Here is a 14,824-nt window from a genome sequence, read left to right as displayed (position 1 = left end):
TCTAGTCTATAGTCTAGTCTATAGTCTAGTCTATAGTCTAGTCTATAGTCTAGTCTATAGTCTAGTCTATAGTCTAGTCTATAGTCTAGTCTATAGTCTAGTCTGTTGCCTAGTATAAGTGTAGACTACAGTCTAGCTTTCAGTCTAGTCTGTTTTTTATTAAATTTCGATTATACTAGCGAAGTACACCGGGTACTTTAGTAAATCATGTTAAGTATCAAATGTGCTTGTGAGTGTTTACCTACGCTTCTCAAATCTATGTATGAGTGAGTATTTCTATCAAAACAAAAGAAATACTCATGAGTATTGTTGTATTTTCACATTACATTGCTTTTTGTTCGTTCTACATTGTTTTACTAGTTGTATGTACTTAAAAGTGGCTTATTATGTGGGAGCATTTATAGAAGAACCAAAAGCAAAAACAAAAAATGTAGAATAATAAGGTAATTGTACCTGCTGCATTTAATTTCCTAGTATTAAAGATATTTTTTTTCTTTCGTTTAACGTTGTAATTTTCCCATTAAGTAGTTAAACAATATCATTGGAGCGCTTAACTTGAGTATATTAATTTGAGTTGAAGAACCCCGTTTCCTTTGAAGATGTTTTAGCTTAAAAATATTGCGTTTTGTAATTTAAAAACAGTAAGAAGAAGAACAATTAAATGTTTGAAGAAAGAAAATTAAATCGTTTTGTTTTACTTTTTATGGTTGAATGTACTTTGGCATTTATACGAATTTTTTTCTAATAAATTCCAAGTAAATGACCTTGAGTTATGTATAAAACTAAAAGGAAAAAAAAACTATATTTGGGTTCAAGTTAAGTTTTGATAATAGTTGTGGTATATGGTAGATTTTTTTAGAAAAAGAAAATTAAACTGCTCAATATATATATCAGGTATATCAGAGAATTCAGATTTTATACTCTAGTCTTATGTCTAGTCTATAATCTGGCTATGACTAGTCTATAATCTAGTTCACAGTCTAATCTATAGTCTAGTCTATAGGCTAGTCTATAGTCTAGTCTATAGTCTAGTCTATAGTCTAGTCTAAAGTCTAGTCTATAGTCTAGTCTATAGTCTAGTCTAAAGTCTAGTCTATAGTCTAGTCTAAAGTCTAGTCTATAGTCTAGTCTATAGTCTAGTCTATAGTCTAGTCAATAGTCTAGTCTATAGTCTTGTCTATAGTCTAGTCTATAGGCAAGTCTAAAGTCTAGTCTATAGTCTTGTCTATAGTTTAGTCTATAGTCTTGTCTATAATCTAGTTTATAGTCTAGCCTATAGTCCAGTCTAGTCTATAGTCCAGTCTAGTCTAGTATATAGTAGAGTCTATAGTCTAGTCTATAGACAAGACTGTAGACTCGACTATAGACTAGACTATAGACTAGACTATAGACTAGACTATAGACTAGACTATATACTAGACTGTAGGCTATACTATAGACTAGACTATATACTAGACTGTAGACTATACTATAGACTAGACTATAGACTAGACTATAGACTAGACTACAGTAGTCTATAGTCTAGTCTATAGTCTAGTCTATAATATAGTCTATAGTCTAGTGTCTTGTACCACACAGAATGTAAATACTGTTCGTTTTAGAAATATAGAATTAAAAAAATATACTTCACCAAAAATACTTCCAAATTGTCCTTTTCCTCTTCTAAAGGAAACACTCGTTTGGTAAATACCTTAAACAAAATATCCATTTCTCTGAACTCCAGTATTCGTATTGCCATTTAATATCTCAAATTGTATTTGTGTGTTAAACTGTCAATCATATGTGTGTCATATTGAGTTGTGATTTGCCACAAGCAGCAGTCAATTTCCCATTAACATTCAACTCAGACAAAGAAATAAGAAAACAATTTACGGAGGCGTATGATGAATAAATAAATTTAAGAATTTAAAAATTAAGTAAACAAACTGGTGAACATACTTAGAACATAAACAAGAATAGTAGTAGACATTAGACATCGCAACAACTGGGATTAGAGTAAATTCCAAAAAATTCTTCTATGGAATTTTTTTTCTGCCAACAGGTTGAGTTGACTGCTGTAGTTGAACTTTAAAAACACTATTCACTGCCAAACACCGAATTTCCATTAATTTTAATAACACATTTTGATGTTTTGTTATTTTGATTTTTTCTTTTTATAAACAAATTTTGTGATGAAAATGTATAACTACCAGATAAAAGAAACCCTCAAGAAATGAAACATTTGAAAATATATTTCGCAAAAATAAACATTATTTTTTTGTTTTTATAAAATTGCCATAAAAAATAACATTTTAAATTACCATACATGTATAAAATACATGTACACTGAAACAAATACAGATACTTTTAAGTACCGAAATAAAATTTGCATTTAGTTGCAAAACAAATGTTTATTAAGTGTGAATGACATTTAACACAAATACAATACAAACAAATGTTGAAAGTGTCAAAAACGTTCGACATAAACAAAAAACACACAAATAAAATATGAAAATTAAATTAAAATTAAAGAAGGGTTTAAGCAGACATTTAAAAGAATACCGTTATGAATATCAAATGATCAAATTCAGTTCTAGTTCAGTTTTAGTTCAGTTCTAGTTCAGTTCTAGTTCAGTTCTAGTTCTAGTTCAGTTCTAGTTCAGTTCTAGTTCTAGTTCAGTTCTAGTTCAGTTCTAGATCAGTTCTAGTTCAATTCTAGTTCAGTTCTAGTTCAGTTCTAGTTCAGTTCTAGTTCAGTTCTAGTTCAGTTCTAGTTCAGTTCTAGTTCAGTTCTAGTTCAGTTCTAGTTCAGTTCTAGTTCAGTTCTAGTTCAGTTCTAGTTCAGTTCTAGTTCAGTTCTAGTTCAGTTCTAGTTCAGTTCTAGTTCAGTTTTAGTTTAGTTCTAGTTTAGTTCTAGCTTATATCTAATTATGACTTGACTACAGCAGGACATTAATTCGTGTTGTATCATAATATTCGACAATATCAATAAAAATTTAAACTTTCTAACATAATGCTAACTAATCGCCCTTCATTTTAAACAAAAATGCAAAACTAAATAAAATAAACAAATGAATACCCCAAAAAAAGTAATAAAAAATAATTCTTTAAACAACAACAATTGAACAAAAAAAAACAAAATAAATATTTTTCGATAGCATTAACAATTCAAATCTCACTCAAACAACCCACCTTCAACAAAAAGAAAAAAAAACAATACAAAACTCTGTGCCAAAATGTGAAAAAAATACAAATGAAAGTAAAAAACAATAACAAATACTAATCAAAGAACAAAAACTAGAAAAAAAATTAAAACAAATCACATTGAAAACAAATCCTTAGACAAAAGAAAATAAAAAGAAAGAAGTAATAAAAAATGTATTAAGAAAAAGAATAAAAAAAAACAATTGAATGGTCTGGTCTATATACAAATAAATACTAGAGTATAACTATTTATACAATAAAATACAAGAGTAAAAGAAAAATATTTTTTGGCAAAAAATTAGAAAATTATCACAAAAACAAACTTTATTTCTTTACTCTCCCCTCTGCAACCATTTAAAAATCTTAATGGCTCACGAGTCTTATCATCATAATGATGGTTCATGATGGTTGACCATAGACTTGTAATTTAGAAAATTAATATTATTATTACATTTTTGTTAAATGAGTTTACTCACTTTGTCAACATTTTATTAATGATCTGATGTTCGGGTGTATAATTTACAATGTTTACAAGTTGAAAAAAGAAAATAAAGAATTTTGTAAAATTTAAAAAAAAAATTGTAAATTTAAAAAAATTTAAAAAGAAAAACGAGGAAAAGTAAGATTTTTAACGGCAACACTAGACTAGACTGTAGACTGGACTATACTAGACTATAAACTACACTATAGTCTAGAATAGACTAGACTATAGACTAGACTATAGACTAGATTATAGACTAGATTATAGACTAGACTATAGACTAGACTATAGACTAGACTATAGACTAGACTATAGACTAGACTATAGACTAGACTATAGACTAGACTATAGACTAGACTATAGACTAGACTATAGACTAGACTATAGACTAGACTATAGACTAGACTATAGACTAGACTATAGACTAGACTATAGACTAGACTATAGACTAGACTATAGACTACACAATAAACTACACTATCGATTAGACTATAGACTACACAATAAACTACACTATCGATTAGACTATAGACTAGACTATAGACTAGACTATAGACTACACAATAAACTACACTATCGATTAGACTATAGACTAGACTATAGACTAGACTATAGACTAGACTATAGATTAGACTATAGACTAGACTACAGGTAAGACTATAGAGCAGACTAGACTAGATTTAAGACTACACTATAGACTAGTCTACAGAATAGAATTGACTATAGACTAGACTATTGTCTAGACGTTAGGCTATAGTATAAACTTGAATTTAGAACATTTCGCTTGCCAAAATATCATATTATTTTATACATTTAATGACAAATCTTTTGAATTCAAATATTTCATAAAAAAGATGTGTTTTAGGTAAATATTTTTATATTTTTCTAAAAAATCGTTCAAAATTTATAGTATGACACCCTTTTTGCGACAAAATGTATTATTTATAGGCAATAAAAACAAAAAAAATAATAATAATTCTTAATTATACAACATTTTGAAATTTTTAACAAAGTAAATATAATACATATATGTTATGGATGTATGTATAATATGTATGGATGTATGTATAATACAATACGATACAGACATCTTCTTTCAGCTTTAAATTGAATCATATTATCTAGACACATTAAAATATTTTCACAAAAAAAAATAAAAATTTAAATAATATTCAGACAAACAACATGCATACTAAAATATGCGTGGCTAAAAATAAATTCTCTTCAGAAAAAAATCATATTAAAAATTTTAAACACAAAAAAATATCTACGCTCTAGTAATAAAATGAATAAAATACATGAACAGTGGTTGTTAATGAAAAATTAATGAATCAAAATGAAAGTTCTTTTTTAATAAATTAACATTAAATCAAAAACTTTTACTTTTATCAAACTTTATGTTTCACTATTCAATAAAATATTTCACTTATCATTATTCTGCCTACTACTATTCTGCCCACTGTGCTTTATTCTAAGTGAATATTCTTATTTTTTTTTTTTTTTTTTTTTTTGCTTTACAGACTCTCGTTTTTTTTTCGAGAACCAAAACAAAATGAAATGAATAGCAACGACAACAACTACCACAGCAGCAAATAATTATCAATTAAACGCATAAAAAAAGTATTTGCAAAAAAAATTGTGACTCGAAAACTACACAAACTCAATTGTACTGAGAACGAAAAAAAACCTCGCAGTGCATAACAAAAAATTAAAAACAGCTGCAGGAACAACAACAAAAATATAAAAGAAGGGAGAAAAGTAGGGGAGGTGAAAAGTAAACTAAAAACACAACAACAAACAATTAGGAGAGATCATACCGATTAACATGATGCCGTAATAAACAAGTTAACGATATTTTGAATTACTCAAAGAAACCTGTATATCTATTTATCAATCAATTCTATCTATCTATCTATCTATCTATCTATCTATCTATCTATCTATCTATCTATCTATCTATCTATCTATCTATCTATCTATCTATCTATCTATCTACCTACCTATCCATCTATCTATCTATCTATCTATCTATCTATCTATCTATATATCTATCTATCTATCTATCTATCTATCTATCTATCTATCTATCTATCTATCTATCTATCTATCTATCTATCTATCTATCTATCTATCTATCTATCTATCTATCTATCTATCTATCTATCTATCTATCTATCTATCTATCTATCTCTCTATCGATCTATCTACTATTTTCTCTTATAATTCTCGCCCACTGTACTTTATATGTCAAATAAAATTCTATTAGCTACAGATATTATTGCAAAATATTTAACAAATTACCTAATTTTGTCAGTTGATTGCTTTTGTCAACAAAAAAACATCTGCATGTGCGGCAAACAAACAGGTTCAAGGTGCAAATCTTATCAATAAATATATATGGAGGTACATTCAAGCAAACGCGCTAAAACTGTTTAAACACAATCACAAAATATGCAAAAAATTAAACATACTCTGCCCACTGTAGGGGAAAAACAAAAGTAATGAACAAACTGCAGCAAAGCATCCACAGCTTTTGTTTGACAGACTTTACAGTTGTCCTATTTTTTGCTTTTGCATCTCTTATACATATTTTTTTATTTTCTTAATTTTTTTCTTAAAATAAACTATAAGTTAATTTTACTTTATTTTACATTGTTGTTTATCATTTAAACTTAAAGTTCTTTTTTTAATAAATTAAATGCATTAAGTATGAAAAAAAAATTAAAAAGATATTGGCCTTACAAACTTTTCCACAGCAGATATACACATAGACACACCCTCTTTCTGTAGTACACTTTATCTGCTTAAGTGGTTAAATAATAAACAGCAGCATAAAAATAAAAAAAGCGAAAAAATTAACAACAACAACAACATTAGTAAAGAAAAAAGTCATAACAATAATAGCAAATAACAAATAGTATAAGTCCCCCATAAATATTAATAGAACAACAATAACTTATCGACCTCTTCAATGAACTTGACCTTTAACACTTAAGTTTTGTTTAATGGGTGGAATAGGGAGACTGGCAATTGGAATCTTCTTTGCCTCTTTTACTGCTTTTGTATGCAGTTTGTTAAGTCATCAATAATAAGCATAGAAATGCATTTTTAAACGAAACTTGGAAGATTTGCCGTTAGTTAGTTAGTTAAATATGTATGTTTGTATTTGTTGTTATTGTAAAATGTTTGTTTTGCATCAGGCATGGAAAATACAGTGGTATTGTACTTTTTGTGCGGCGCTTTTTGACATCGAGTAATAACGCAATAGCAATCACTGCGTAGACTATTTTATGTGGTCATCAGACAATATCACTGACTAGTTTTTAGGCTAATGAGTAGACTAGTCAGTTAGCTAGTCAATATACTTGTCAATAGATTAGTACTTTTAACAGTGTAAAATTACGTTTTGGGTAGAACTTAGTATTACTTATTCTGAAATTTTCATTTTCCATGCCTGATCTGCATATGAGTAATTGAGTTTAGCAGACTTTAATATAATGTAATGTAAAGGAATACATTCAAAATTAAAGATTAAAAAATATATAAAATAATAAAATATGAAAACTTTTGCAAAGAATTTAAAAAGTATCTTTACATCTCAACGTGAATATATTTTTTTTTTTTTCAAAAATAAAATAAAAAATATTATTATGTCATTCTATAGAATTAGCCGTTCTTAAAGTGTCATTTCTAAAGCTGTATATACACTGGTTTCAGATCTTACAACGTTGCCAGAGAAATGTTCAGAAAATGTCTAGCAATCGTGTAAACTTTTGTTTGTTTGTCTTGTACCATTGTTGGAGAAGGGATTGTCAGTATATTTGTAAAACAATAATATTGTCAGGCTTCCAACAATCGTGTGAACAAAGTACGTTGTCATTGTAAGATAATTAACTGACAAATTGTATTGTCTAATATGGAAATATTATGCACAATATACAAATGTGTTCAATGGTATTATCTATCTATCTATCTATCTATCTATCTATCTATCTATATATCTATCTATCTATCTATCTATCTATCTATCTATCTATCTATCTATCTATCTATCTATCTATCTATCTATCTATCTATCTATCTATCTATCTATCTATCTATCTATCTATCTATCTATCTATCTATCTATCTATCTATCTATCTATCCATCTATCCATCTATCCATCTATTTATCTATCTATCTATCTATCTATCTATCTATCTATCTATCTATCTATCTATCTATATATCTAGAAAATATGCAGCTAATCAAAAATCTTACAACAGTGTGATCTGTCTATTTGTATTGACAAATACATTTATTATCTGACAAAGGTTTTTACAATCGCCGGAACTAACAATTTACTTCTTTACCTTACAAACCATTTAAGATTTATTCTTAAAAATATTTCAATTTATTGACGATTACACTCTTTCAATTACCCTGCCTTATAAAACTTTGCCACAAGTGTGTGTATTGTTTCTGCTACACTTCTGATATGGCTGAATGATTAAATGATTTGTTATTTGTTATTTTTGTACTTTTTTTTTCCTATAATTGTATTGCTCTACTGATCCAATGGCTATTAAATTCCATAATTTATACTAAATAAAAAAACACTACAAACACGACGTAGTAAAATAAATTCTAAATAAAATATGACCAAATAAATAACAATAAAAAGAAAATATATATAAAAAGTAACAACAAACATGATCATCATCATCATTGTGTATTTAATTAAAAGTAAACAAATAAATTCCTTATTAAGGTTTATGGCAAAGATTAATTAAGGAATTAAGATAAAGCAACAACAACCACAACAATAATATTACAGCTCAATTAAGAAATCTTAATAAATTTTCACTTCAATTGCAATTGATTTGCATTTGATATCATTTTATGTTGAATGACGTTTACAAAGAAGAAGAAGTTTCCTTGTTTTGCTTTTACATTCTATGGTTGACATACAACAATGTGGCTAATTTAGCTTAAACTTTTTCACTTATCTAAATGACAAAAAAGCTGTAAAATGTTTTGCTTACTAAAACTATGATTGGCCATGACATCAAGCCAAGCTAATACAACCAAATTTGATTATGATTTTAGGTAGAATTTCTTAGGTTTTAGCTTAAACCAAAAATATGTATATATGTAGCTACAAATTTGATTTGGGAGGAATATAATAAAAGAAAATATTTAGCAAACATTTCAAACTATTGATAGTTTTTTCTATATAAAAATATAAAGAAAAAAAGTTTTACACTTGGTCATTCGATACCTCGTAGATGGTATTCATAATTCTCACCCTCTCCACCAGACTTTCGGCACGTCGTGCAAAGGAGGCACGTCTGGCTTCAGCTGCTGCAGACATTTTTTTGTTTTAAAAGGAGATTTTGATTCTATAATAAAAACAAAAACAAAACTGTAAAGAAATAAGAGGAGAAAAAACAAAAAATTATTAGAAATCAATAAAACTGTATTTTTAAGTTATTTTAAGAAAAATTTTATAAAAATATGTTGTTTTAGTGAGATGTGTAGAAATTTTATTAAATTTTAAATTAGTTTACTTTTATTTATAGAAAATTTAAATAAAATTCTTGTTAAAACAAATTTTAAATAAAATTTTCTTTAACCAACATTCTAAAACTATTTTGCTGCTAACAGTGATGCATCTAGTCTAAACTATTGTAAAACCACAATTTCTATTTAAGTTTTAATGAAGAATTTCTTAAGATAGATATTAAAATTAGCGAAATATAACATATCGATAACTTAAGACACCATTTCTAGTGATAATATAAAGTTATCGAATGTGTTTTTAATTCAAAAATTCTAGTAAACAATAAAATTTTTCTTGAAAATTAAAATTCTCAAATCTTTTGTATAGAAATTATTAGTTATCGATACATAGTTCAAAAGTTTAATTTAAGTTATCGATAAGATTAAGCTAAGTATAAATGTTTAAAATATCATTTTCTTGAAAAATGTTTAATAATTGAAGTTATCGATCGATTTTCTACAAAAATTTAAGGTGTCGATTAATTTTTCACAAAAATTTAAATTATCGATGTTATCGATACATTTAATATGAAAATCATGTTATCGTTAAATGTTTTCTAGAAAATTAAAGTTGACAAAAAAACTTGTTTTAGAAAATTATAGTTATCGATTAATATTATTTAAAAAAAATATATATTATCGATACATTTTTATATAAAATTATAGTTATCGATAAATTCTTTTTGGAAATTAGTAAGAGATCAATTTTGTTCGTAAAATTAAAGTTATCGAAAACTTTCTCCACACATTTTTACATACACTTCAAGTTATCGATAGTTTTTTTTTAGAAAAGTAAAATCGATAATTTTTTTTTTTAAATTTAAGTTATTGAAGAGTATTATTTGAAAATTAAGTGTAATCGATAAATTTTTAACATAAAATTCAATTTATCGATAATATTTTTTATAGAAAATTAATAATATCAATAAATTTTCTTTAGAAAACTAAAGTTATCGTTGAGTATTATTAAAAAATTTAATTCATAATGTGAAATTCAATTTATCGATAAATTTTTTGTAGATAATTAACGTTATCGATGAATTTTCTTGAGTATTTAATTGAATTGAAGTTAACAATACGTTTTTAAATTTAATAAAAGTTATCGATAAATTTTAACTAAGTTATCGATTAATTTTCTTTAGAAAATTTATCTTATCGATGGAGTTTTTTATAAAATTAAAGTTATCGAAGAGTATTTCCTAAAAATTTTATGTTATCGATAAATTTTTAATAAAAAATTCACTAATATCGATAATGTTTTTTTTTAAATTAAAGTTATCGATGCAATCTTTTTTTGTTAGAAAATCAAAGTTATCGATAAATGCTGTTAAAAAAACTGTATGTAATCGATGCATTTTTAATAAAAATTTATCGATAATTTTATTATTAATTAAAGTTATCGATGTAATTTCGTTAGAAAATTAAAGTTATCGAAGATATTTTCGATAAATTTTTACATTAAACTAAAGTTACGGACAATATTTTTCTAAAAAAATTAAAGTCTTTGATAAATTTTCTTTACAAAACTAAAGTTTCGATAAGTTTTCTTTAGAAAATTAAAATATCGATAAATACTTTTAAAGACATTAAATTAAAGTTATCGATGTATACTTTTTTACATTAAAATTATGTAATCGATAGTTTTTTTTTTACAAAATGAACGTTATCGATAAATTTCTTTAAATAATTGATTTAATAGAAGCTATCGATGTATGTTATCAATACTATTTTATCTTAAATTGAAGTTATCGTTTTTTTTAGAAAATTAAAGTTATCGATAAATATCTTTAAGAAAATTAAATTATTGTTAAAAAAAAAATTAATTATTGTTTAAGAAATTTTAATATATTTTTACATTATATTAAAGTTATCGATAAATTTTTTCTTTAAAATATTAATGTTATCGATAGATATTGTTAAAAAATTTATGTTATCAATATATTTTTATATAAAAAATTTGTCATAAAAATGTATGTTATTGATGAAAATCTTACAGTTATCGATAAATTTATTAAAAATATCTTTGTATCGATAACATGATACATTTCATTTAAATTGTTTTTTTTTAAATAATTTTGCAAACTAATTAATTTTATCTTTTCACTAAATAAAGACGTCAGCAGTCTGAGGAATACGTCCATTAGTGTGCATTAAAACAACGGTTGAATTGATAAATTTATAATATTTAATAATATGGAACCTGATTTTTAATCGACCAAAAAAAGAAACGCATACAGATGTTTAACAAATTGTATACATTAGATTTTGAGTATTTTTTGTTGTTTTTAATTATATTTTTGTTTTCAGAACAAAAACACTAATAGTTCTGGTTCCATAAAACTAGAACAAGGCAACAAACGTAATGAAATGAAACAAATTAAAATTGATATTAAGTATAATAAATACATAAATAAAAATATGCAAATAAATAAAAAAAAAAAAAAACAATAAAAAAACACAATAACAAAACAAAAAACAAGCATAATTTACACATGAATTAAACAACTGGAATTTAGCAAAAATATAAATAAAGTAAAAGTTTAAAAGCAAAATGTCAATAAAAATTATTTCTAAAACAAATAAAATTTTCCATTTTATATTTTTATGTCCATTTGTTTGCTGGTCTTTTTAAAAAATGTTCTTTCAAAGAAAGTTTTTTCATTTAATTTTAAGTCTAATTATGCTTTTTTGCTCCCCTGCTTAGTATAAAACGCCCAATTTAAACAACAAATCATTACCAAATGAAAAGTTGTCAAAAAATTTCAAATTTACTAAAACTACAACAAAATATTAATATTTAAAAAGAAATCACATTTTTTATATAAAATATTGTCTTGTCAAAAGAAATTTACAAAAATAGATTTATTTACTAGTAGACTCACACACACATACACACACACCATCGACTAAGATCGTACAAAAGAAGAGCAACAGTCTACAGAAGGAAAAATACAAAAATAAAAGCGACGACACATTGACTCGCCAATGCATTTCATTTTTTCTTTCGCTTTTTAAATATAAATTTCTTTTGTTTTTTCACTTTTTTGTTGTCACATAATTATTGTTGCCTTTTTATAATTCTTACCAACAATTTGGTAAGAAAAAAAAATCGAAAGCAAAAGCAACAAAATGAAGGAAACCATTATGGGGGTTGAGTATAAAAAATTAGTGTGAAGTGTGTGTGTACTTGTGTGCCTAAGTGTACATGGTTGAATGGTTTGTGTCAGGCATGGAAAAACGAAATATTAAAATAGAACTCGTCAAAAAAGATAACTATACTGGAATAGAAAAGACTAGACTAGACTATAGACTAGACTATAGACTAGACTATAGACTAGACTATAGACTAGACTATAGACTAGACTATAGACTAGACTATAGACTAGACTATAGACTAGACTATAGACTAGACTATAGACTAGACTATAGACTAGACTATAGACTAGACTATAGACTAGACTATAGACTAGACTATAGACTAGACTATAGACTAGACTATCGACTAGACTATAGACTATACTATAGACTAGACTTTAGAAAAACGTCATTTAGTTAATAAAAAAATACTTTAGAATTATTGTCTTCGTTAAACTTGCCATATCATTTTTTTAACATCCTACATCATTTTACATTTCCCTGCCTACTCAACACTGATGTTTATTAATAACATTTTATAATTCTTCCTCTCTTTCTCATTCTATCTCAAATGGTAACAGTGTTGGCCTCTATTTTATTATTGTTACAAACAAAAAACGCAGCACAACAGAACAGCAAATATTGTTGTGACTAAAAAACGATTGAAATCACAAAAGACTCAGTGCCTTTCTTAGTTGTTCTGCTACGTGCGGTGATCATTGTTGTGAATTCTTCTTTAAAACGAAGAATATTTATTTTTGAAAATTTTTATTCGAAAAATAAAAAAAAACAAAGCAAACAAACGAGTGTTGAACAGCGTTACTGAAGTAAACAATAGCGTTAAATTTTTATATAAAAAGCAAATAAATTACAAAAAAAAATTTAAAATTAAAAAATATATATAACTTGAAATTTTGAAAAAATAAAACGTATTCGAAATAATATATAAAAACATTTGATTTATTGTGCAAATAAAATTTATTTTAATATAAATTTTATTTTAAAAGAAAGAAGAAAAAATAATAGATTAAGGTCAGTGTACAAAAAACAAAAAAATAAAAACAAACTTATTTTTTATATAAACCAAAGTAAATATTTTATATATTATTTATAAAAGTTATTTCTTATTTTTAAAAGAATGAAAGCAAAAATAAAAAGTATATTTGTTTAAAAAAATAAATAAAAAACTAAATTCAGTACTAAAGTTGAACAAAAGTTTAAAAAATCCATTCAAAAATAAACCGTCGATAATTTTTTTATGAAAATCGAAGTTAACAAAACTTTTTTAAAAGAAGCCGGAATAGATAGATAGATAGATAGATAGATAGATAGATAGATAGATAGATAGATAGATAGATAGATAGATAGATAGATAGATAGATAGATAGATAGACAGATAGATAGATAGATAGATAGATAGATAGATAGATAGATAGATAGATAGATAGACAGATAGATAGATAGATAGATAGATAGATAGATAGATAGATAGATAGATAGATAGATAGATAGATAGATAGATAGATAGATAGATAGATAGATAGATATACAGATAGCTATACAGATAGCTATATAGATAGCTATACAAGTTTATGTAAAATTTTTAAATATTTCTTTAATTATTCTACATTTGAATCTCCTTTCGTCATGCTCTAAGTATTGAATTTTTTTCTTTTTGTTGTTATTTTTGTACAAAATTCGAATTTAATATTCTTGAACCTGCAGTAAAAATTAATTATATATAAAAAATATGTTTCTTTAATTTCATTTAAACATTTTTAAACCATTTAAATTCTTTGTTGCATTTCTGTTGACAATAAATAATTTGTTAGAAATGAGCAAGAAACTATCTCAACAGTTTGGTCAGTTCTTTAACGACAGTGGTTGACAAAATTAAAAATACACTCTCGTTTTTTGCCTTGTAAACTAATTTTAGTAAAAAAGAATGTTAATAGCAGATAAAATTTTAAAGAAATGTCTTTTGTTTTGATTTGTAGACAATTTGACTAAGTGCCAAATATTTTATTACTCTCTGCCGTATTTCTTTGTTTAATTTTCTTTCTTTTATGTCTTTGTTTTTATTTAGCCTTTGGTTTATTTATTAAACTTTATTTTAGCATTCTAGAAAATTTTTGTGTTAACTTTTAGCATTCACTGTCTTTCTGAAATAAATCTATACTATTTAGGTTTTTACAATATATATGGTATATGCGGTTATATGCATTTTCATACATATAAACTTACATTGTATGCATAACGATTTGTCTCTTTTAAATCACTTTTAAAGGTGTTAAACTGTCATAACATAAACCAGACATGGAAATGTCTGTATATTATGTTTTTTGTCTAAAGTCTAGTCTATAGTCTAATCTATGGTCTAGTCTATAGTCTAATCTATAGTCTAGTCTATAGTCTAATCTATAGTCTAGTCTATAGTCTAATCTATAGTCTAGTCTATAGTCTAATCTATAGTCTAGTCTATA

The 14,824-nt window shown here is 25.4% G+C and overlaps 1 protein-coding gene across 4 annotated transcripts in view; it reads right to left on the bottom strand.

Moving 5' to 3' along the window:
- The window catches only part of LOC111682695 (uncharacterized protein ZK1073.1), a 41,389-nt gene extending 32,311 nt beyond the window's left edge, over positions 1-9,078 (bottom strand). For 2 of the 4 annotated variants that reach the window (XM_046948180.1, XM_046948181.1), the window contains exon 1: positions 8,953-9,078. In XM_046948180.1, coding sequence (XP_046804136.1) covers positions 8,953-9,018 — 66 coding nt within the window. In that variant the 5' untranslated portion in view covers positions 9,019-9,078. Of the gene's footprint in view, positions 1-8,925 lie in introns of all 4 variants that reach the window. The other 2 variants (XM_046948178.1, XM_046948179.1) reach the window with 1 other exon arrangement.
- Between the last annotated feature and the right edge of the window lie 5,746 nt (positions 9,079-14,824).

The sequence above is a fragment of the Lucilia cuprina genome, chromosome 4, assembly GCF_022045245.1.
Source record: "Lucilia cuprina isolate Lc7/37 chromosome 4, ASM2204524v1, whole genome shotgun sequence".
Lineage (NCBI taxonomy): Eukaryota > Metazoa > Arthropoda > Insecta > Diptera > Calliphoridae > Lucilia > Lucilia cuprina.
The sequence above is the reverse complement of the archived record's forward strand: the minus strand, read 5'-3'. Positions and strand labels throughout refer to the sequence as shown.